Raw genomic sequence first — 25328 nt, forward strand, 5'->3', positions numbered from 1 at the left:
TGTCCGGAGGCGAATTGTCCTGGAGCGAATTATTCGTGCGCGAATTTTCCGCACACCTACAAGATATCTAAGATAAGGATGTCTATCATGGGGATCTCTGAAACCATAGAAGACACAATGCGAAAAGTTGCGCAATTAAACAGTTATTATCATTCTGTGAAGAAAACCAGAACATTCCGGTTACTTTCGAAGATATCCCAGAAAAACTGAAATGTTGTGATTCTTGATATTTGAGCAGAGATTAAAACCAAATGACAGCTTGTTCAACGTAAAAACTAGTAAATAGTTTACTTTCAATTTTATACTAGACCTAGACGAAGAATCACTGCGAAATATGTTTACGATTTTACGATTCTGATTCCCTGAAATGCAACAGTCCATCCTGCAGTATTTATAAACACCTCATTACCGAGTGTACAATGGCAGAAGTAGGCATACAGTTAAAATGTATGAGTTGCAGTTGTTGTATAATTTTGTGCCACTACTGTTACTTGCGGCAAAGATCATACTACCTACTCTAATGCCCGGTTTCACAAACAATGATTAATGTTAATCAATGATTAAAAACATTAGAATTGTAGCTCACTTTGATTATAAGCTCATATGTTTCCCATTCTAATATTTTTAATCATTGATTAACAATCATCGTTTGTGAAACCGGGCATAGGTATGATCTTTGCTTATGGGCACAGATAGTTAATCTGTGACAAAGCTATGGTGTTTGTGTAATGTCGATATGAGCATGATGGTGTGTGGACCCGCAATTGAACATTTTGATTTTCTCGGAAACGGAAGGCGCATAAAATAGGCAATTCTAAAGGGTGCTACGTTACGTTGACACCCCCTTTAGAAATTTTTAATTACTCCGAAAGAAGAGGCGCACAAAACCTGAGTATTGTCGCACAAAATCATGGCATTAGTGATTTTTGATTTGCTCGTAAGTAGGAAGTGTACCAAATGAGCACACTACCTGGCACAATATTATTATGGCTATGTAACAAATTGGGATGCCGATTTAAGGGTACTAACTTAATCCACCTGCGCAAAACTGCTTGGGCGGTTAACGTGGTAGGTATTTCGATCTTATAGAACATATACGCCCAACAACTCTTTTCAAATAATTTTCAATCCGTAAAGATTTTGACATATTTTTGCAGTGTTTTAAGACGTTTAACCGAAGGGTTAGTTTAATGTTCCATCAAACCATTTTTGTATTATATTAAATGCGTGTAACACTATTTTTAATGTCATTCATAATAATTTTTTATTCTACTTGTTATTCTTTTCCTTAGCAACATAAATGAGAAATATATAACAGGTATCGTATCGTATATCTAAATTGATTTGATTTGAGTTCTAAGTGCAAACGATTATTGGTGACACATTAAAAATGAAAATAACGAAGAAAACTGTTAATTCCGAAGTCAAAAACTGAGTTGAAAGAATACCTATAGGTGCATTTTATACGATCTGATTTTAATAGTGGTAATTTAATTTATTAAAACTGTGTTTCTGGCCTCTCTTTTTCTTTTTTGCACGAAACAGAAATAAATTATTATTATTAAAGGAGTGAGGAAGGGTATGTATATGATAGCAAAGTCCCCCAATGTTTTCCTTACCAATTACATTATTTGGAATGTTGGTTGTTGATTTAAAGTACCAGTGGTTGCAGTGTGCATGTTGAAATGGTTATTTGTGGATAAGATAATGACGGAAATTGCGAAGGAGTCTGTTAAAATGAGCTGTATCGGGCAATACCAGGAAAAAGATCAGAGAATGGAAAACTGTTGCGAGACTATTTATGATAGTGGACCATACAAAACAATGGGAACTAATAGTAAGTATTTATTAATAAAATACGTATAAAACTAATATTGGTTGCTGCAAAAATACATTTTGTGCTCATACAAAAATATGTCTATATCTAAAATCATTGAGACCATAAGTACAATGAGATCACAGGATGTTATATCATAAGTCTCTTCTACATGAACCATCATACACTACGTCACTGTGAAAGGTATATCTGAAGAAATATCACTCATCTTAGTCAAATGGGCTTACTCCAGCGACTGTCGATCTTTCGCTTTGTAACTCTAAAAAAATACCTGCACAGGCTCAATTAAATTGTGCTTTTGCTCACATTTAATGCTATCGTTTTGAGAGATTCCGCCATGGCTTTCCCTGTTTGCTGAACCATGCCATAAAACACGCCATCCTCATTTTGTAATAAGTTAAAGGGATGATCAAACTCCACCATTCTGCCGGCATCCATTACCAGTACCTTATCGGAATCCATAACAGTATTTAACCTATGTGCAATGGTAAGAACGGTGCATTGAGCAAATTTGTTTCTAATGGTGGACTGAATAAGTCCATCAGTTTGAGGATCGACATTCGCTGTCGCTTCGTCTAGTATTAAAATTTTGTTGTTACGTAGAATGGCTCGAGCCAAACAGATAAGTTGACGTTGGCCGACACTAAAATTTGTACCGCCCTCTAATACTGCCCCGTTTAAACCTAAAAGTCTAGTGTAATGCATCTAAATGGTCAAGAAGTTACCCAATTACCTAAACTTAACTCTTCCACCGCTTCCTTAAGTTCAACATCTTCAATCGCATTCCACAGCTTGACGTCGGAGTATTCATCAAACGGATCCAGGTTCTTCCTCAACGTTCCCGAAAACAGTACGGGTTCTTGTGGAATTATAGAAATCTTGCACCGCAAGTCATGCAAACCAATTTCTGTAATGTCGACCCCGTCGACGAGTATGGATCCCTTCACATCAGTCAATTGAAACAGCGCGTTAATAAGAGACGATTTTCCCGCTCCGGTTCTACCCACAATACCGACCTTTTCCAAAGGCTTAATTGTGAAGTTCAAGTTAACTAGAACCGGAGGATCTTCAGGGAAGTAGTTTAAGAAAAGTTTATCGAATTGGATTTGTCCACGCGAGGGCCATGTATCTGGAGGTTTTTTCTTTGGCGCACTTTCTAGTGGACGTTCATGCTCTATCTTGTTGTACTCGAGCACACGTTCCACTGAAGTCATTTGATTTTCCATTTCGGCAGATTGTCTCATACCCCACTGGAACATGCCTGTTAAGCCCAAGGACTGGGTGATTGCCAGACCGACGTTTCCGCTCAGGACACCTGTACCACAAATATTGATAACGATTAGCATAATTCCACACTTACCATCCCCGAGAAATAGGAAACTCAGGGTGACTAAAGCAATGTATATTACACAGACTAAGTCAAGCCAGTATCCGAAAGCGCGCGATGTGGAAATGAATAGGAACCAAGTAACGCTGTGTAAATCTTGAAGTTCGTCGAATTCCTTGATGAGAGTTTGTTCAGCTCCAAAGGCGCGAATGGTGGTAAGGCCTTGAAGGGAAGCATTCAGGTGTGCGAAAACTGGACTTCGCGCTATGATATAAATTTTTGTAATCGCCCGCCACAAATTTGTGTAGGTAACACTTACTAACACCCTCCAAACGTTTGACACTTCGACTCGTTGATAGATAGAAACATCTAAAGAAGTAGAATATTATCGCAATTATAAATGTGGGGATCAAAAGCCATGGGTTGACAGACCCAACGACGGCAATAATTCCGAACAAAACCATAAAAATTTGTACGCAATCCAGCATGGCGGTGGGTAACAGTTCGTCGATCGCACCCATGTCCTTTGAAAAACGATTTAGTATTCTACCAGATGAGTTTGTATTAAAAAATCTCATGGACGCATTTATTATGCTGTTGAACATGTTGTCGTGCAGTTTAACCGAGGACCTCATGCAGGCGTAAAAGAATGAGATCGAACGTGTGATGGCCAGCACAACTATTATGCTCGTTATAGCTGTGTATATGTAAATACTGGTTTCGGTAGACAAATTCCAAAAATCCGAGGTGATGTTTTGCGAAACGATAATGGGCTCGGTAATTTCGTTGTCATGTGTTGAAGACTTGGTTAAATTAAAATGCTTCTCCTCTGTGTTTACCCTAGAAGAAAAGGATTTATGAGGAACAAATGAGTTTAAGACTCACCAGTACGTGATGAAAACATCTCCAATGCTCGCGATCAACTGAGCCAACAAAAACATTAGTGCAATGCAACAAATGGTGAACCAACTATTGCCAGCGACTAAGTACATTCTATAGACGTAGCTGGAAACACTACCTTTAGTTCTTTGCTCTTCATTACTCTTCGCCACCTCTTCAACACCCATATTGTCCATAGAAATAATACTTATCACAGAGCTATCACGAGACATTCTTCTTGGCTCCTTTTCTTCGCGAACCTCCAATTCGTTTTTGAGCATTTTGGCAAAATCTAGACCTGATTTTTGTAATTCGTCGAAAGTACCTTGCGCTTTAATCGATCCATTTTCAAGAATAATAATGTCATCCACGTCCTTGAGAAACTGCAATTGATGTGTGACCAATATCACAGTTTTGCCTTTTAAATAGCGCATTATGCAGTGATCAAACAGTTCTCTTCCAACATGAGTATCGACGGCCGATAAAGGATCGTCCAAAAGATAAATGTCTGCGTCTTGATACACGGCCCTGGCCAAATTAATTCTCGCACGCTGTCCGCCGCTTAGCGAAACGCCTCGTTCACCTACGACCGTTCTATCCGCGTTTGGAAGCAAACTGAAGTCGCGTTTTAGGGAGCACCTTGTAACGACGTTCTGGTAGCGTAGATTGTCATAGGGTCTGTTGAATACAATGTTCTGACGAACCGTCCCTGTGAAAAGCCAGGGTTCTTGGGATGCGTACCCGATATCACCATACACCTCCAGTTTGCCCTTGAGTAACGGAAGTTCTTTCAGAATAACCTGCAGTAAGCTGCTTTTACCACTACCAACCGGCCCAATAATGGCAACTACTGATCCACGTTTAATTTTGATGTTCAAATTTTCGAAAATGTAATCCTGCACCGACTCATCGCTCCATTTCGCGAAACCCTTTTCAATAACGACTGCGTGATTTGAATCGTCTTGTATAAAAGTGTGCTCCTTATAATTATTTCCGTTAGCTTTTGGAATCTCATTATGCACTTCGTCCTCATTCGCTGCCTTTTCTTCGTACAACATGAAGTTATTTAGGCGATTAATTGACACATTTGCCTCCGATATTTGCACGACTGCTTGTGGGAAAAAATTGGTCATCGCCTGTCTTAGAAGATTGTAAAATGCGGTCACGACAAATACCTTTTTCGCCGTTACTTTCTCGCCGAACAGTACGTAGGATAAAATTGTTACAAATAGCGATACACGAGTCGCAAATAGCATGAAGGATAAAATAATGGCTCTGATGTATGACGCTCCACGAATTGAATCAATTTCATGCCTACAACAAAAATTGATTAATCAGAAGAAAATTGAGTATCAACGCAGAAGTATATTTACCTACCTTCGTGCCAGAGCAACGAATTTCGCAAAAGGTTTTTCCCAAGTGTACATTTTGATAACTTGTATACCAGCAATAACTTCATTCATCAAACGCACCCTTTCGTCTGTTCTGGTCGCAGTCTTGAATCGAAACTTTGCAATCATTTTTGCTAAACCAACTGCAATAATCTATTAACTGTTCTGTATTTAAAATATGGTTCAAATCGGAGAGCACTTACGCTGCAGTGGTATAAAAAGGAATAAGCAGATTACACCTAGAATTGCCGAAATTCCAACTTCTTCGTACATAAAATATGTTACAATAATGGATTGTATAGGACCAATCCAGAAGTAATGAGCGAATATCATGGCAACGTCGAAACGGTTAACATCGTTCGAGAGTAAATTTACCATTTGGCCAATGGTGGTTCGACCCAGCGCGGTTTTGCTTAATCTCAGCGCCTTTCGGTAAATCAGTGAACAACACGCCACTCGTATCTTCATCCCGACATGCAGTACGCTCAATACGTAAGGGTGGATTATGAGGACCGCAAGCAATGAGCATGCAATTACACCTCCAGCATATCCGTATGCTTCAGCCTTACTCATAGGTGGGCCATCATGAGAATAATACGATATAAGCTTTCCCAAAAATAAAGGCTGCACAAGTCTAAAAACAAAAATTGGTTCACGAATTCCATTTAGCTTCCTACCTAGCCGCAAATTCCACTACGCAGCAAACTAAACCTTGCAACATGAACTGAAACCAGTATAACTTTATCAGCACCCGTTTGAGTGAAGGTTTCGATTTCAGTCTGGCGGCCCTTGCTTCCTCCTCTTTCCATGCTAACTCAATTTTGTCACCGAGCAATTTCGATTTATGATTCGAGTAAGTTTCGAACAAATCCGAGACCTCTAAGTCGCGCTTTCTTCCTTCGAAGAACGTTGGGAACGTATAACTAAGACAGAAATTACATTCTTAAGCATATACCACTGTAACTACTTACAAAAATGTTATTACAGAAAGTAGACTGGCGTTTTCCCTTGGATTTTCCCTCTTATTCCTGGACAGGTCGAAGTCCATTTTGTATTAATACAAATTGCATGCGTCGCTGATCTGAAAAGAAAGTAAATTGATTGACTGTCATTTCTGCTTTAACCACGTGCTTGATTTATTTCGAACGAGATCCCTGTTGTGGTGACGCAATTAATCGTATCAAAAAACCACATCTGTATTTCTCTGACCCACAACGGATAGATTATTTTATAATGGAAAATGCGTACTTTTCGTTGTGTATCTGCATCATTATACACTTCTTTACTTTCCTTGGACACAGCCGATAACTAACTATATAGTGTTATGCTTATAATCAAACCCAATTACGTTAATTACAAACGTTTTCTTTGTCCATTTATAAGCACTTAGGCTTAGCGATAATTGCTGACCTCATTCAATAGAAATGAACCTCAACATAAAAAACATTGAAATTAAAACATGATTCTGTACTGTAATGCATCCCTTCAGCAGTGGTAGGTATACAGTCGTATGATGTAATGCTACATGCAACAGCAATCTAAGTTCTTGCAAAATATTCCTATGGAAATTAATCTCACCTGAATACTAATCATCAACAACTTAGGAGCGGTGTTGACCTCACACCTAATGGTGTCCGTAATCACAAACTTATGTAATTATAACAAACATGATGTGTCTACAACCGACAATGCTCTATGCGTGTATATCTGCATGACCCTGGAAGTAGTATGCTAATCAGATAAGGATAGCAAACATTATTATCAACCAACCGGTTCATCTCTAAACTTGGGGAATTTGTGTAGTTATCCCTACCTCATGAATCAATACTGTTAAACCACCGCCACCCATAAGTAGCCCATTTCAAAGTTTTGAAACAAAGACCATAGAAAAGCCAACTGCTTTTCCAAACATAGTTTGTTATGAAGTGATAGGTACCTACATTATTTTTATCGAAAGCACGGTATCAGTAGGAATGAGATAGATTTGTAACAAAGCTAATCGTTTTCTAATTGTGTTGCGTTTATAGAAAAAAATAGGAGTAAAAGCGACATTTTGTAATACGTTTGTACCTCGGTTTGTACATTCTTCACACAAAACCCCTAAAAGCAGTAGTGTATCTAGTGACCCAATTTTAGTGGCCAGTGGGAATATAATGGAGTTATTTACAATCAAATTTATTTGTATCTGCTCCCACCCTCTGCTATAACTCAATATTTTCGGCCCACGCATTTACTTTTTAAAATGATATTAAAAGGTAGGAATTTACATCAATTCAACATTATTAATGTATCCCTGTATCCCATAAAGATCGGGAAACATCTTCGTTTTATATGGAAGAAATGTGTATTGCAGCGGAACGATTAATCATAAATTCCAACTCTTGATGCAACTTGTGTGAGTACATATGCATAAAACATCACAAAATTTTGACATCAATGGAATTCGCACATTTCTCAAATAACTGCGCATCTATTCAGCCTTAAAAAACTCAAAACATGGGACTAAACGAAACATTTACAACAATATCCGTATATTTGGTAAACGTTCATAATAGTATTTTATGACTTTTTTGCGGAGCCGCAAACTTTCACAAAGCCGAACCTCGGATTTCGAGTAAAAAATATATAGACGAATTTCTGCTGTAGACGATCCGGCACCGATTTCAGTGGCGTGAGTTTAAAAAATCAATAAAGCCAGTCCCAACCCATTGTGCAAATATCTATAAATGTATAGTGAAACAGCTTTTTAAAAAGAAAGTTCGCACTTTAGAAACCGCCACTTGTTACAAACATTGTATATAATGTACACTGGTACTAGGATGCTTCATAAGTAGATGGTCACTGAACTGCCATGACAGCATGTATTTCTGAGACGGAAAGGATTTAAGTGCTTGGTATGTTATAAATGCTTTTTACTTGCCTCCACACACCCCTCCTAACAACAGTAGCGACTTAAAGTAACCAAATACAGTAGGTACCTTGCATTGCACACGTAAAGCTTACACACAATTTCAGGCTACAACTAATGCAAAATCTGGCTTCCCTAAGCTCATACTTTGTATGTTGATTTGAATGTACGTTTGTCAGAATCACTACCCTGTCTCACTTTAATCTCGATGTAGAGGGCCGAGTGCGTAATAAGGGGCGAGAATTGCAATTCCGACCCCTTCACACGTACCGCTGAACTGAACTGCTTGCCACGATTTACAAATGAAATGCACTTCACGGTTTTCCTCAGAAAGCATATTTACAGGCGACATCGTGAATTTCCAGAAAGTGCAAGGAAATCCCCCGACACCCGTGCGCCGTGATGCATTTTAGAATAAAATTAGCGGATGTTTACAAACTACGCAGGAAATGTATGGCTTATCACTTATCGCAAATAGTCATCCACAGAAACGTTATTCTAAAGACAACAATGCAAAAATTAGTACGTAAACGAGAATTTATAGCATAGGCACGTCAGTAGCTAGGTATATGAGTCACTATCTAATCACAGTAAAAGTTTAGTGTTAGTCACCTCAAAGTTTGAAGATTTACAAAAAAAAACTAAGCCAATTATTATCCCAAATTTAATTATTTATTTATATCTAAGTTAATCTCGAAGCTCGCCTCGAAGTTAACGTACGAGTAATTACAATAACAGCTCTCTCTTCCCAAACACGTAGAATTTTTCCGTTTTTTATACTTTGCGTCTCTATACCTTTCACTTTATGCACTGTTACTATTTCCTGAAAACAGAATTTTTGTCCCTTACATTTTCAGCACTGGAAGAATGCAATTGCAGTGGAAAGGGAAAAATGTTTCATAAAAATGTCGTGAGAAATTAAGATCTATTGTTTTTTTTTATTGGAATAGAGCTCTGTTATTGTTTTCACGTGGTAACACCAGTATGGTGGTACATATCCTCGTGGAATTTGAAGGGCGGCAGTTGCAGCCCTGAGTTGGAAATTTCAGAACACGAATATGAGCCTTAGCTCATATTTTATGTTCGGATTCGGATGATGCCTGAAGCCAAATACCACAATTTGGTTTGGATATGAACATAAATTCGCTAATTTTAATTTTCAAGTCAACAAATCATGCAAATAATTAGTAAACTCGAATCATATATACAAAATAGAGAACATAGCAACATAAAATCGATAAAATCCTGTGTCAAAGCTATTTCGCGAAAACTTTACTGTTTTTGAAAGTTAAACTTAAATTGAATAATAACTTCGATCTCTACGATTCAACGCTCGTGCTCTATTATATTAATTTGCTGTCGTTCTACGAAAGTAAAAATTTCGAATTGCCCTCTAATAAAATAGTATTACCTACATATTTCAAATTACTTTTGATGTGAATGTAACAAGATATTATGCCGCTACACCATGCAGTAGGGGTAATAAATGTGAATGGATAAAATTAATCTTGAAGTTTTTTATCTTTTACATTTAATTGTTATAATCTAGTTAAATAAAAGTTGTACTTATATAGTCTAAAAAAATATTATAATGGTTTTTGTATTCTATTTCAATAAATATACGTTTTTCCTCGCGTTTTTCCTTATTGGATTAATTACCCATTTCAACGTAGCATCGTGTTATATGATTGCATGTATTTGCGCTAATGGAACTAAGGGAACTAAGAATAGCATTACATTTAGGTTAGTAATTATCGTGCAAATCAAAAAATAAACATGGAAAATCGTATTTAACTTCAACTTCCAAAGCCGACTTGACAGCAACTCATTTTTGATCGCCAGTTATAATCTATTCTCAAACTCTTGGCGAACCTTTTCAAATGTTGGTTTTGCAATATTTCGACATTCTTGAATTATTCTCTGTCTTAGTTCGTCTATGTTCGCCGGTTGCGTTTTAAATACGACAGATTTCAAATGTATCATATTAGTTTATTTTTTGATTTGCACGATAATTACTAACCTAAATGTAATGCTATTTGGTATGGTTGGAAAGCATTTTTTCAGAGCTTTCCAACGACGTATCACACATGGGGGGTCACTATTTAAGATTTAAAAGTTGGGGTGGCTGGGGCGCAGGGGGTTGGAGGGGGTGCGTCGCCAACTATGTCATTGTGATTCCCCCTCCGAATTACCGAAACCGATTTTGATTTTTTTAAATATCTCGTTTATTTACTAAGATATGGGGGGTGGTAAGTTTTCAAATTGTCACCCTGTATATCATAAATAAATAATAAATAAATTAATAAATGATTGTGAAACCAATTGTGGAAAATCTACCGGTCCTGTCTCGGGTCCTGTTAATAACGTTGAATTATCGACAAGACCCACTCGGACTAATTAGGTATATGCGAGGGTATATTTCATTAATGCCCCATTATGGGGACCTAATTTACTGACGTGTGAAGAAAAATGTTAATTTTTATACATTTTTTTCGTCGAGAAATTTAGAAATATAGGTTTCCCAATTTTCTTGGTTTACCTATAATCCAATATGTGGAAGAGCGGAAGAGTAAGTACAAACGGGCCATAAAATTACATAACAAGAAAATACGTAATATCATTGAATAATAATTCAGATTTATTATTCAATGGTAATATGCAAAGCAGTGTACAGCGTGTGAACTATTCTACTACCCATTATACAGTATACTATACTACGTATGTACCTAGTAATAATAATAAGGATTAATAAAATTCGAGATAAAATCAGATTAAGGAGTACCTAGTAATGGATGGAATTATTATGAAATTAACTTTTATAACAAGCTACCGCAGTTTCCGCAAAACAATTCTCGAGGATTAAATTTCTAAATGTGAATGTCAGCGGTGATTTGATCTTCGAGGTGATTTTGATTGTTTATTGAACAGTAACAATTGCTCGATACATTGCTCTGATTGTGGACCGTCTTTCATGGATGTCGCGTCCCTAGGTGGGCCGCGCTTCTTCGCGCACCCCCTGATAATTAAGCTGCCTTAGCGAGCCGTAATAAAACGTGATGTTTTCATGTTTAACGAAATATATGATATTTGCTCATTGTTTAGTTTTTATTATTCATTGATAAGAAGGGATAGGTCATCCCGAGGGTCATCCCTTTTATAATTTTATTATATACTAGGTTAAGTGGCAGAGAAAAGGCAGTGGCTTTCACTACGATTAATTTTTATTTTATTCTGTTATGAAATTTAGGACATGTATAACTAATAAAAAACATTATTATTATATTTCATATTTTTATGACTTGTTATTGATTCAAATGACATGCAAAGCCGAGTGCAAAGCATTACAATTAAGTGACTTGATTTTTGATAAATAATTGTATTAAAGATGAAGATCCGTTTAAATCAGGGTTTAAATGGATAATACTCGGGACAATGTTTACAGTTTTCCCCTAAAAAAGTTTAAGCGGCCAATTAGAGGTTCGTAAAAAAATGACCGATATATAGGTATCTTCGAGGGTATCTTCAAATATTGAAAGCGAGATTGAAATTCTACGAGTAAAACTAATTAAGTATTTCTTCCACTTTTATCAAGCAGGTTTAAATAATCAATTTATTAGTTAATTTTGCTGGTATTCACTAATCAATCATACACAATTATATTTTTTATTTTTTATAATTAAAATAAAATAGCATCTTCGATGGTATCGTCAATGCAAAATTTCCATATTTCGTAGGTATTAAAAAAAGCGTCTGTTTTCATGGAATACGAATTTTCCAAAAGGAATTTAAATTTAAAAACTAAAATTAATTGAAGCGAATCTCCATCTCCACCAACAAGGGTCACCTCTAAAATCCTAATCCATCTGGGACAAAATCAAAACACACAAGATACACCTTTATACTCGCCTTGATAGGCTTTACTTTATGCTCGACTTTATGCCATTGATGAAATAGTGGTTTACACTCTTTTTAATTAAATTCTTCAGAAATGAAGAGAAAATGAGGGCTTTTACGTGAAACTGCGCCAAAAGTCACATTATTATGAACTTATTATTATTATTAGCTTCAGATTAGTCTTTCGATATCTACCAGCTTTTATTGGAGATTAAACCTCGACTTAAAACAATAGTCAGGGGGCCAGGCAGAGCATGAGTAATTAAATAAATACGACAAGAGATAACGAATGTATGGTTTTGTTTTGCACATTCTTGTGTAGTAGGTAAGTACCTATCGTACCTATTATCTCGCCTATTATAGATCAATGCATTACTAATAATATTGATCTAATCACTTTATTATTGATAAACCGAGTGATAAACTGAATCAATCTCTGCAAGGAATGCAAGAGGAATAAACCTATCAATTACTGCACCCTAAATTTAGTAACGCATGCTAATCGAAATTTAAATGAAGCAAAATTAACTGATCAGCGATACTTACGTATTATAATTAAAACGATATGAAATTGATAGACTCGACCGGATATCGGTTTCATATTTAATTAAATTGCTTTAACGGTTTGATGGCGATAACAATTACCTACCATATAGGTATAATTAGAAACGAGATTAGAACGTATAGTTCATAGTTTGCTATCTACTACAATAAAGCAATCCGTTTATCTTATAATTTTCCCTACATATAGATCGAGATACGAATGGACCGTTTCTCAAAAAAGCACTCAGAAGGTTTTGCCCAGCGCGAGGCCCAGCGGCAGCGGGCAGTGAAACGCAATTCCAATGGGAATAAGGGGAATTGACGAGCGAATTGACTAAGTATTCATTTGTAAGAACGGCGATATAGATTTTGGCTACTCCCCCTCGAAATCACTCCACAAAGCTAATCAACTAACTAAAAGATTGGCAATAGTGTATGAAGGGCAATTTTAAATGGTCTAGCTAATAAAGCGTTTCAATAATACTTTTCTTGCCGTAGTAACTAGTAACAAGCAGGGGTTACACGAAAAATATCCGAAATAGTTTCGTCCAGTAGCATTGAATTCGGTGTTGTGTTGGTCATAATTTCTATGGCAAAAATACTCAATACACAATTCGCAATTTTGTAACTAGGAATTCAAGGAACGCAATTTTCTTTCACAGATATAGTTTAATTGTCGGTGATTCGGTGTGAATCACTGGAATTTTCCTGGCAATACCGCAATAGGTATTCTACTCGGTATTCTAAGATCTAAACTATGTTAAATATGGTACCTATTCATATAGTGTAATAATCACTCCCTGTTAAGTAGTCAATATTGGCCCATCACATTAGTCAAATACGTTGTTAGGTAGGTACCTCTATAATTAATTATTCATGGCAACCGTTCGCAAATTCAACGGGCCAAAAATAGGTTTGTCTATTGGAACTTTGTTCCATGACGCCGTAAAAAATACAAATGTACTATTACAAGTATAACTTACTTACATGGTAATTTCAAGGCAAGTATACGCACGTTGTTCGAACAGTTCAATGACTAGGAAGTCTATTGTTAAAACGGCAGGTAGGTATCCAGGTAAGGTAAGACTAAACCAAAACCAAAGATCACTGTACAGTGTAGTTTCAAGGGTGGGCTTCACTGTTGTATAATGGTCGAGATCTTTTGACAATAATTTACTCCATAAATAGATATAAATAAGGCAATGCAAAATTGCATGGTTCAATCTTCTGCACGTGCACGTGGTACCGGTACTACCGTTTTTCACATACGTATTAACTTGGACACGGTTTAGATATGCCTACGATCCCAATCCCACTACCGAGAATGAGAAATGACGTAACGGTTACTGCTCTCTTCCTTTCGTTATAAATAGTATGGCGTAAATAAACACTTTTAGCATATACTACAGAGGAACAGGTCCGTACTTGGCAAAATTCAATGCACCAAATGGAATGTTGGGACGAGTAATTGAAAAAAAAAGTATATTTCTGAATTCCAATGATTCTAAGAGCTCTAGCATGCTTCTTCATGTCTTATTACTAATATTCAAATTCGAATCCTACATATTCTTCAACTGTGTCGCACATTGCGCAAATTAAACATTTTGCAATATTCATGAGGTTCTTAAACCGCCTGTCAATTATAATTTTTTATTAGTCTGCAATTCCAGGAATTTCCTTTTCGTGCATGGCTATTGTCCATATTTTAGGTACCAGTTTTGGTAGCGAAGCTAGTTTGCACACATTAAGTATACGCTTCCCATACACATCCCACACACTATCTACTAATCTAGTGGAATTGATTTCGATTCCAAAATACCATAAAGTAAGTAAATGTACGAAAAGAATTGGCTGTAATTGTCTGCACACAACACGAGCATGATAATTGGCATTGAAAAAATTGATAATCAATTCATAGGTAATAGCATTCTATTATGCAATGTGCATATACACTTTACCTACCTTACCTACTTATTAGTACTGAGTATACAATGATAATAGTGCTGCTTAACGTTATCCCTAACAATATCATTACAATAAAGCAAAATATGTACCTATAGACCTGGGTATAGACGCAAAAGTATATCGTTTAAAATGACTCTAGGTCAACTATGTTTTCTATAAATAGGTCAACGCTAATCAAATGAATTAGTAAAATAAATATTAATATCTTATCAGGAAAAACATGTGTTAAATTTGCTATAACTAACCCTACATTATCATCCGACGCGTCAAATAGAAACGACAAATCCTTTGGTAAAAGATTTCGTATTTTCTGCAGCTCAATTAACTAACGGGGATGGAGGGTACCATGCTGTGCATTTAGTTTGGAAATCTCCTAATAATGAACTTCTGCGCCGCCTCACCTCAAACAACCGGCGAACTTCATACCGCCTGTTCCGCTCGGTTTCGGCGGATGCGTTGCCTAGCCTCTCCCGTCCGGTGTATTATATAATCATCTAGCGGTATGAAGTATACTTTATCAACTACTCTCATACCCACCAAATATACAAAGAATTATTTGGTTACTCAATAAAAACAAAATATTTACAAATCTACTGTAATTCGTTTCCGCCTATCGTACTATGACGAATCGTTTATAAAGTTAGTTAACATTTTTGCCAGCTTTTGCCATCTTGGTACTGAGCAGACGTGTTTAGCTAACTGTACTCGCTTCCATTTTATTTCAATGACTCAATCATCAATTACCTCATTCCAAATATACATACGTAGAGCAGTATTTATGATCCTATTCTATTTACATGTGAACCTTCACCTGAAAACTACAGCAAATATGCTTATCTAAGTTATCATCACAGATAACTAAAAGTGGTTACCATCATAGAGGCTTTCCTCATTATTAGAATTTTCGCTTCCAAGCGTCATTTCACAGTTACGGTTAATTTTTGGATCAGAAATATCAAAAGGGCGTTGCACAGAATAAAAAGTTCTAAATGGTGAATTTTGCAAAAAAGATGCTTGCACTTTGATATCTATTGCACACTGATTTGCAGAATGCCCATAATTTTTGCATTTAGAACTCTTGTAAGTCTTACGAACAAATTTTTTTCAGTTAGAGGCTGTAAAAGAAGACTGCAAATGGGATAATTTATGCTTTTCTTCTGCAACCGGTTCAACAGTGGAATGTAGTAAAACGACTAACTTTAATAATTAATTTAATTGACTCCCTCAAGCTATTCTGAAACGCGCTGAAAGCAGAGTTTGAATTTAAATTTTGTATTACCGTACGGTTGCTGATTCGACTCCTTCGATTTCAATACACGCCTAATTTTTCCACGCGTATATTGTAAACGTTCCGTTCATTTTCCGTATTGGCTCTCCGAACTCCTCTTCCAGTGATCGTTCCCTGAACGTATTCCTCACTAGCCGTCTTTGATACGAAATCACCGTTGTACCCGCCTGGAAGCCTTTTATCCCCTCACCGGTTGGGAATTACTTTGGAAGTTCTCCAAATTGTTTTAAAATTTTACACATGACACCAAATTTATTTTGGGGCGAATAATTGAAATATGAATTATCAAGTTTTATGCATCAACCCTTAATATACGGTATTAGGTAATGAAAAATCATCGAAAAAATGACGGTGGTTCCCTACTATGGGAGCTAACAATAAATACGCACGCACGCCACAGGGCATCAGAATTGGGAGCCTAAGACCACGGAACGTCATTAGCGAAGAAAATGACAATGGAGAAATGTGAAGGAATTAGCAAATAAATTTTGGAGTAGATGGGTAAAATATAGTACACTCCAACTATAACGCGAAGGACAAAGTGGATCACAAATAAAGAATTAAGAGCGAAACGTAAAAGTTGGAGACTTAGTTTTAATTGTGGATTCGGAAATGTTAATAAGTAGTTGAAAGGAAATTGGGGAAATTAGTAATAGTTATACTCCTGCTTGGGTAGCCAAGGTAATAAAAAATAATGCGTATAGAACATAATTTGTACAATATATACGTAGAAAGTATGATTTTAGATAAATGCACAAGTAAATTTTAAAATTAAGTGCGATTTTTATAGTGTAATTAAATAAGTGTTTGGACAAATGTATACTTCTCTCCAATTTTAAACAAAGAATAGTGCAATGGAAAATACCGATATGAGAACCGACATAATTATTGCAACAGGATTTATTCTCACAAGTTGATAATTTACGAGTACCTATAAGGCAACGTTAATATAACATCTAGCATCTAGTATAGTGGAAGCCATATTTATATATTGAAAGTTAAATCCCAAGTCATTTATTAAGGTTTTCATGTCAATAACAATAAAGTACCAACACTAAATATTTAATTCTATTTGAATATAATTTACCGATTGCCGTTTTTATAATGTAATTTTCAACCCTGAACAATGTGAAGAAAAATTTGAAACAAACTGTACTCACCAATCTGAAGCAAAATTGCGTTGTTAATGTTTCAAACAGAAACATTTATGTTGCAATCGAGAATATACCTAAGCATTTTATCATTCCATGAGTAGGATTGAGGTGAATTGCAGTGAATTTATTATTTTATTATAAAAGATTTAATAAATAAAAATATTTAGGTGCCTTCGAAGAAACCAAAGGGGCCTCTTCCTTTAATATTTCCTGGCCAATAATGTATCATTTTTCCGACTTTTATGTAAATAACAATTAATGCTGATAACTGATAAGAACATTAAATTTATAAATCCATGATCAAAAACTCACTATTTTGTCCACTGAGTCAAAACGTCAATTTCTACTGTTTCTATGTACCTAATAATGCAAATACAGACTTGATTAGATTATTAGAATATAGGTATAATTTGATTAATAGTTACTAAAAGAACTCCATAGATCCGAATTAAGTTCCTAAACAACCAAGTCACCATTTTTAAGTAGGTACGTATATGCTACCCAGTTGATGCTCACCGAGCACAGTATTAGGTAAGGTAAGAATAGTGGTCCCCTGACTGAATAATTATACTAAAAAACGTAAATTTTTACGTGAAATAATGCGTTGAACTTATGCAAGTATTTCCAGAAGATCCAAAGTTTAATCTGGAGGGTTGCCTAATGCAAAAAATAGTTTATTGATGAATTTATTCTTGGTAGAGAAGACAATTGAGAAATATAGAAAATATTTGTATAAATTCTCTAGGGTGGCCCACACTTGAGAATTACCTTATTAATAGGTGTTCTCAAGTCCAATTCTATGTAGCATCTAAACTTAGGTATATAACTGATGTAATTGGCTCAATCCCTAACTTCTGACGTAGTAACGAATGACGTTTTCCAGACAATAATTAAAGAGGTCGTTTATAAAAACGGTTTAGTTAACCTTCCGCCGATGCGCTATTATTATTATGTAAGAACGCTAATGGTTTAGATATATGCAAACGTAATAGAAATGCGCGCATTTTTCATGAAAATTGTCCAATTTATTGCAAAAACTATGTGATTTTTTATAAATGCGTACGCTGATTAAAAATACAGAAGTGAAAAACTCAAATTCTTGCGCCAATGACTGGTCCAGTTAAACATTTAGGGTTTCAACGGCAGGATAGTGAGCGAACTTATGTATACAGTTTTACGGCACAGAAAGACACACATTGATACCCCTCCTGTTAAAAAAAATCTTTTGGAAGGTCAAATTAGTTTTTCCCAGATATCTCGCTTCCTGTTGTATGACTATGGTAGTCACATCCAGTCTAAACTAGTCTATCACTTCACATATAAGTCTTTTGAATAAACTTATTCTATTCTTACACTATGTCTATACATATGTTATATGTAACGTCTGACGGAATGTTGTAGGTATAGTCCTTCACCTTGAATATTAAAATGCAGAATATTAAATATTTTTTTTATCCTTGCAAATGAGTAATATTTTATAACTAGGTATCTTCTAATATTATAATATAGATACGATCTTCTGCGAACAACTCACCTTGGCATTGATAACTTTTGAAGGTACCAGTTTATTATAGACAACAAGGCAGTTTTAGTTTTCTCAAAGTCTACGGCACTATAAATCCGAAGATATATTACGTAAGCAGGTAAGTGTAAATTACATAAATAATACTTGTTATTTTGTGACTATTGTTTAAACAAATTCCTCTATTGTTAGTAAAAATACCCACAATTAAAATTACTTAACGTCACAACATGAACGATTTATGGTTACACGTTCTGGCATTAATCTTTGGAATTTACCAATTTTTAAAAATATGCAAGTATTAGTACCAAGAGTAAACGATGAAACTCCCGGAACTCTCTACATCCAAAATGTGTCAGAAAAATATCATAATTCCGCTACTGCAAAGCAAAACTTTCAGATTTGGCGTATTGCCTATTTAGAAAGCGCGTTCATATCTTGAACTTTTTGAAAATTTGTTAGTTTGATCACAGCCACCCCATAGAGCACGTTCATGGTCAACCGATAACCGCCCCTTAAAAACCCGGTCCACGCGAAAAAGACAAATACGAGGCCCGAGAGTGATTAGAGTGGATTGCACTCGATTGGAAAATTAAAAGCTTTATGAATTGAGGAAATTAAGTTAATTACTCGATGTCAATGGCTATTTTCAGTATAAGCATTTAGATGAGATGTCGTTTAGTGAGGTGCAGTAGGTACCTATTTTGGTATTTTGAAAATAACAGATGTAACACACTCCTAAAGTTTAAAAAAATCCGTTTGAAACATGCAAATTCATACCTTTTTCCGGAATTAGCACGTAACAATAAGAACTCGACAATCACAACGATAGCATTTAACTGAATCATCTATTCATTTAACAACTACATTGATGTGTATACACTTGTGACGTACTCGATGACGAGTAAAACAAAGTAAAATTTCCGGCCATGCAATTTTATCAATTTTATGTTATCATTGAACAAAAATAGTGTTTTATTCAATGTTTTATTCAATTATGTTATATAACTTGTCACGAATCGTTGTATATTTTGTATTTTAATTGCAAAAAGCAGGGCCGCCGTTAGCCTCGACGGGCCCCGGGAATATTTTTTGACCGGGCCCCTATAATTGAAATTTTTGTTGTCCATCACCCTTAACTAGAAACTAGACATTTTCAATCTTGACTACCTAGATTTGAAACGAGAACATTTGAATAATTTTCATACAGACACAGTAATTTTCATAATTTATTATGAATTGTTAGAATTCAAATAACCATATTACAATTTGACTCTGCGGATTTTCTTATTAGCAAAAATTAATATCACTCGCTCAAAATTAATTTCTCTAGCAAGTTGAGCTTCAAGAGCTAATGTACCGAGATTGATCTAACGATCTTGACCCATAGTCGATCTCAAACGGTTTTTTACCTAGCGAGCCTTCTGCCACTGTGCCGTAATTAGGAAATTTTGTTCAATGTTATGGTTTTTTAAATTTTCTGCTGTGCATTTTTTTATGTTCTACTCTCTCATATTCCGAATTCTATAAAAGTACAATTAAAAATGTGGCCTGTAGAAACCATAATTTCAAGCAGTTCCAAGATTGGTTCAAAGTTACAGCCCTTTGAATTTTTTTTCGAAATTGGTTTCTAGTCTATAACTTTTGATTGAGAAGTCTGATCGAAAAAGTACGAATTGTTTTGGATTCTACGCACCAAAATTAATAAGAAGTGTCTTCCTGAGAAATTTTGGTGCAGTCGATTTTTGGTAAAAAGGAAGGTTATACACTGCCTTTTTTTGAGTCCCGAAAAAAAAATTGCCTCAGATCGACCCGGAAAAAAATTTTTCTTATAGAACGCGGCCTGTAGAATCCATAATTTCAAACAGTTCCAAGATTGGGCTACTAGTTCAAAAGTTACAACCCTTTGAAATTTCTTTCGAAATCGAAATTGGTCTAGTCTAGTCTATAACTTTTGATTGAGAAGTCTGATCGAAAAAGTACGAATTGTTTTGGATTCTACGCACCAAAATTAATAAGAAAAAGTGTTTTCCGGAGAAATTTTGGTGCAGTCGATTTTTGGTAAAAAAGGAAGGTTATACACTGCCTTTTTTTGAGGCCCGAAGAAAAAATTGTCTCAGATCGACCCGGGAAAAAAATTTTCTTATAGAATGTGGCCTGTAGAATCCATAATTTCAAACAGTTCCAAGATTGGGCTACTAGTTCAAAAGTTACAGTCCTTTGAATTTTTTTTCGAAATTGGTTTCTAGTCTACAACTTTTGATTGAGAAGTCTGATCGAAAAAGTACGAATTGTTTTGGATTCTACGCACCAAAATTAATAAGAAAAAGTGTTTTCCTGAGAAATTTTGGTGTAGTCGATTTTTGGTAAAAAAGGAAGGTTATACACTGCCTTTTTTTGAGCCCCGAAAAAAAAATTGTCTCAGATCGACCCGGAAAAAATTTTCTTATAGAATATGGCCTGTAGAATCCATAATTTCAAACAGTTCCAAGATTGGGCTACTAGTTCAAAAGTTACAGCCCTTTGAATTTTTTTTTCGAAATTGGTTTCTAGTCTATAACTTTTGATTGAGAAGTCTGATCGAAAAAGTACGAATTGATTTGGATTCTACGCACCCAAATTAATCAGAAAAAGTGTTTTTCCGAGAAATTTTGGTGTAGTCGATTTTTTGGTAAAAAAGGAAGGTTTATACACTGCCTTTTTTTGAGTCCCGAAAAAAAAATTGTCTCAGATCGACCCGGAAAAAAAATTTTCTTATAGAATGTGGCCTGTAGAATCCATAATTTCAAACAGTTTCAAGATTGGGCTACTAGTTCAAAAGTTACAGCCCTTTGAATTTTCTTTCGAAATTGGTTTCTAGTCTATAACTTTTGATTGAGAAGTCTAATCGAAAAAGTACGAAATGTTTTGGATTCTAAGTTGTAAGTTAACGCATTGGAAGATCCATCCAATCGATTTAAAGAGAAAACGGATGAACCGATTATCCCTGAAATTTTGCAGGTGTATTCTTGCGTCAAAAATGATAAGAAAAAGTGTTCTTCCCCAGTTCGCCCTTTGTATCAATACACGTTCAGCTATAATTCTTACTTAAGAAATTAAATTAAAATCTGAAATTTGGTAAAAATACACGTTTTGTGTATTAAACTTAGGTACAGTTTCTGTGCTATCTATAGCCAAGCAATTATTTAATCTGTGCTATAGCCAAAGATCATACTGCGCACACTTCACAACTTGACTTTTTTAGGAACAGCCGAAAGAATTTGAGAAGACTGTTTGTTGGATTTATAGCACTACATAGCCTAACGCCGTGGTGCGTTCGTTATTTCGATAAATAAAAAAGTTGGGTGTGAGTTGGGCCCTCCCCGTACTCATATTATGTATCACCACTATGATAGGCTTTGAGCACCCATCGTAGTAAGTAGCACTAACTGTCGACACAAATTTTGTCAATTATTTCATGTGGGCCGGAGGCCAATTTCACATGAGTCAGTTTTCAATTCTTTAAGGAAACTTTTACAAGTTCCAAATTGACACAAATGTTTCAACGATTTAATGCTATTGGAACCTTAATCCGATGAGAGTTACTATAAATACCCGGGAAGGTAGGTAGTAAGTATACGGGCCCACTATGGCCCACCCCCACTGCCTCCACCTTTTAAGCCCCGCCCCCTGGCTTCCTATTGGTTGGCTTTTATACCCCCGCCCATCTCCCACTCCTTTAATCTGATTGCTCCCCGCCCTCGTTTGAGAATCCTCGATCTTATTGGTTCCACCCCTTCGCCTTTTCTTCGTTCCTTCATTGGTCCTGAGCAAATCCTCGATTCTCTATTGTTCCAAACCCCTTCTCCTTTCATCGTTCTCATTGGTCCTGACAATCCTTGATTTCTATTGATGGATCTTCCCACCCGTTCTTCGACGCATCTACCTCCCGCTCCAGTCCGCCGTTGCCAGGTTCTCTCGTCGTCCACCATGGATGTCGACGACTGTTTCTCAGTTCATTTCCAGTCGTTGTGGGGGGACATGCCACTTTTGGTCGCTGCTGGATCTTTCAGAAAAAACCCGTAGAGATCAAGGTTCGAACCTACTCCCCGCACGTACTACCGTCGTAGAGTATCGATATAGCATCTGCGCTACGAAGAACTAATGCAAAATATAAGTATCTCGTCGTCCCATATTCCTGCATCGAGCACTGTGCTGCTGTGGTTGATTAATCGTGGGTATGCTATATAAATTACGTCGTAATTTTTTTTTAGGCAATAAATGGATAAACAAAAATTCGTGTATGTTTTCTGAGGGGTGTTTGAAATCTGCACGGATTTTGAAAGTAATCTTTATTTTCGTTTAGACTGCGTTGCATAATGTTAAATCACGTGATCACACACCTGCAATAAAATTTCAATTAGCGGAAGACCGTATCAGTATCCATTTGAACGTTGAGGCAGTTAGTTCATTTTTTTCTTGGTAAAGAAATCTTCGTACTTACGCCTAGTAAAAAATTACATACCGATTAGAAGGTCTGCATTGTCCTCCACCAATTTTGCAATTTTTAAAGCTCATTGCATAATCTGTATGATAGATCACGTGATAAATATCTAGGTAATGCATTCTTATAGTCAGTGCACCTGTGCAAAGTCGACAGTATAAAGAAGCACTTCGAAGTGTAAACGTACCTGTGAGCCGCACAGATTGAATTCTTTTCTGGCTTACCAATTCCATATTAAGTTGGTATTCTCGTGCATGACAAAATCAGTTTTGTATTCGAATTCGAATCAGACTTAAGAAAAAATAGCTATCAGCGCGATAAGGTTTTTGTTTAAGTGTATCTAGGAGTAAGATTTCTGCACGATAATTATTACGCAAAGTAGGTTATTAATAACATTTTTTTCAATGGCATCATTGCGAGTAGGTAGCTAATTCTCGCCGCTATAAAAAGTACATCACTGGTGTGTTGTAACTAGGTAAGCACTTTCAGATTCCCAAAAGGGCTGGCAATTTATTTACTATTTGTCACTCGGTAATTACCTATACCCCCATTCAAACTTTTTTTTTTGGTGACTATGGCCAAATACGAAATTGTTGGCGAATTTCAAAAGAACGTTAAAAGGTTCGCATTAAGGGGGCGTACAATAGAATTCAAAATCAAAGACGTTCCACCCAATGAAAACACAGTGTTGTGGATCAAAACAGCCATCAACCAAATAATCTCTTATATATGCACTGACGTTTCTCCTTCTGATATGATCGGGTTTAATTTTTGTTCTAAAAAGTTTTCGCGAGGGGGAGGGTACTTACGATTCCAGCCTGCCGAATCGGTATCTTTTGAAGATATTTGGGGATTAATTTCGAGCATTTATCAATCTAATTCAGCTGGTTTAAGTACGGAAACCTTCTGTTTGGAGGCTACAATTATCCGGGTGCCATCCGGCAAAGGTAGGATTAAGGCGGGTAACTACAACAATTTTGAGGAAGAATGTTCTGCTCGAAAGGGGATTATTTCCATTAAAAATACAGATAACTTATGTTTACCCAGAGCTCTTGTTGTTGCCATAGCTAAAGTCACGGGCGATTCTGGTTATGAGAACATAAGAAGAGATAGAGGTCATGTTCAGTTAAATAAGGCGAAACAGTTGATGCAGGAAGCTGAAGTATACATTGAGGCAAACGGTGGCGGAATACCCGAACTGAACAAATTCCAATCTTATTTTGGTAACAACTTTAAGATTGTGGTATATAATTTCGGTACTAAAGGGCGCGAAGTCATATTTGAAGGCAACTCAGACGCAAAGTTGACAATCAATCTATTATATTTTGAAAATCATTACAATGTTATTACTTCACTAACGTCGGCTTTTGTGTGCCGATATTATTGCGAACCTTGCCATATCCCCTATAACAATAAAGGGGGTCATATTTGTGCCAGTATTTGCATATCTTGTAAACGGTCCCCCGCATGTGATCGAGAGCTGATAATTAAATGCGCTGATTGCCGTAGGAATTTTGTCTCAAATTTATGTTTCAGTAACCATAAACTTCACTCGGGAAAAGAAGATAAATCGGTTTGTGAAAAATTTTTTAAATGTCGTACGTGCTACAAAATAGTTTTAGCCGGGCGAACTCACAGTTGTAATACAATTTATTGCAATATATGTCACCAAAACCGACCAAATAATCATCTTTGTTATATGCCCTTGGATTCCTCTTCACCAAAATTAACAGATTTCCTTTTTATTTTTTACGATTTAGAATGCACGCAAAACAAAACTGTATCTGATGGAAAATCTTTGCATGAACCAAATTTATGTGTTTTCAATCAGAGGTGCGAAGTATGCATCGATTATCCAATCGAGAAAGTTGTTTGCAGAAAGTGTGGTGTACGTCAACAGGTATTAAATATGAGCAGCATAATTGAGACGTTTTTTCAACATATTTTAGAGATAAGAAAGAAGTTCAAACATGTAATAGTTTTGGCACACAATGGGCAGGCTTACGACCATCAATTTATTTTGAATTATATTTTAACCAAAACTCAGTTCAAACCAGAATTAATTATGAGAGGTTCAAAAATAATTTCCCTGAGTATCAATAATGTGAAACTGTTAGACTCTTTGAACTATTTTCCC

At 36.0% G+C, this 25328-nt stretch overlaps 1 protein-coding gene across 6 annotated transcripts; it reads right to left on the reverse strand.

Annotated features, from left to right (window-relative positions):
• Positions 1 to 1831: 1831 nt before the first annotated feature.
• LOC116170516 (probable multidrug resistance-associated protein lethal(2)03659) lies at positions 1832 to 19563 on the reverse strand. 6 transcript variants are annotated; one of them, XM_031486970.1, is made up of 11 exons: positions 19489 to 19563; positions 6406 to 6515; positions 6112 to 6357; positions 5638 to 6068; positions 5421 to 5577; positions 4050 to 5357; positions 3484 to 4004; positions 3198 to 3428; positions 2571 to 3152; positions 2144 to 2520; positions 1832 to 2096 (listed from the first exon to the last, which is right to left on the reverse strand). In XM_031486970.1, the coding sequence occupies exons 2-11, from the start codon at positions 6480 to 6482 to the stop codon at positions 2061 to 2063; spliced, it is 3966 nt and encodes a 1321-aa protein (XP_031342830.1). In that variant the 5' UTR covers positions 6483 to 6515; positions 19489 to 19563; the 3' UTR covers positions 1832 to 2060. The 6 variants fall into 6 exon arrangements, with proteins under 6 accessions (XP_031342830.1, XP_031342831.1, XP_031342834.1 ...); XM_031486971.1 differs by lacking the exons at positions 6112 to 6357; positions 6406 to 6515; positions 19489 to 19563 and having other exon boundaries at positions 2571 to 3428; positions 5421 to 5587; positions 5638 to 5777; XM_031486974.1 differs by lacking the exons at positions 6112 to 6357; positions 6406 to 6515; positions 19489 to 19563 and having other exon boundaries at positions 2571 to 3428; positions 5417 to 5587; positions 5638 to 5777.
• Between the last annotated feature and the right edge of the window lie 5765 nt (positions 19564 to 25328).

Source organism: Photinus pyralis, unplaced genomic scaffold (assembly GCF_008802855.1).
Source record: "Photinus pyralis isolate 1611_PpyrPB1 unplaced genomic scaffold, Ppyr1.3 Ppyr1.4_LG5, whole genome shotgun sequence".
Taxonomy (NCBI): domain Eukaryota; kingdom Metazoa; phylum Arthropoda; class Insecta; order Coleoptera; family Lampyridae; genus Photinus; species Photinus pyralis.

What these genes read in the sequence shown, in the direction of transcription:
- LOC116170516 (XM_031486970.1), bottom strand. Translation starts at nt 6,482, where the DNA reads ATGGACTTCGACCTGTCCAGGAATAAGAGGGAAAATCCAAGGGAAAAC. An exon ending in GATGTTTTCATCACGTACTG is followed by an intron (nt 4,005 to 4,049) that starts GTGAGTCTTAAA and finishes CTTTTCTTCTAG; the next exon opens with GGTAAACACAGAGGAGAAGC. An exon ending in TTTCCTATTTCTCGGGGATG is followed by an intron (nt 3,153 to 3,197) that starts GTAAGTGTGGAA and finishes TTTGTGGTACAG; the next exon opens with GTGTCCTGAGCGGAAACGTC.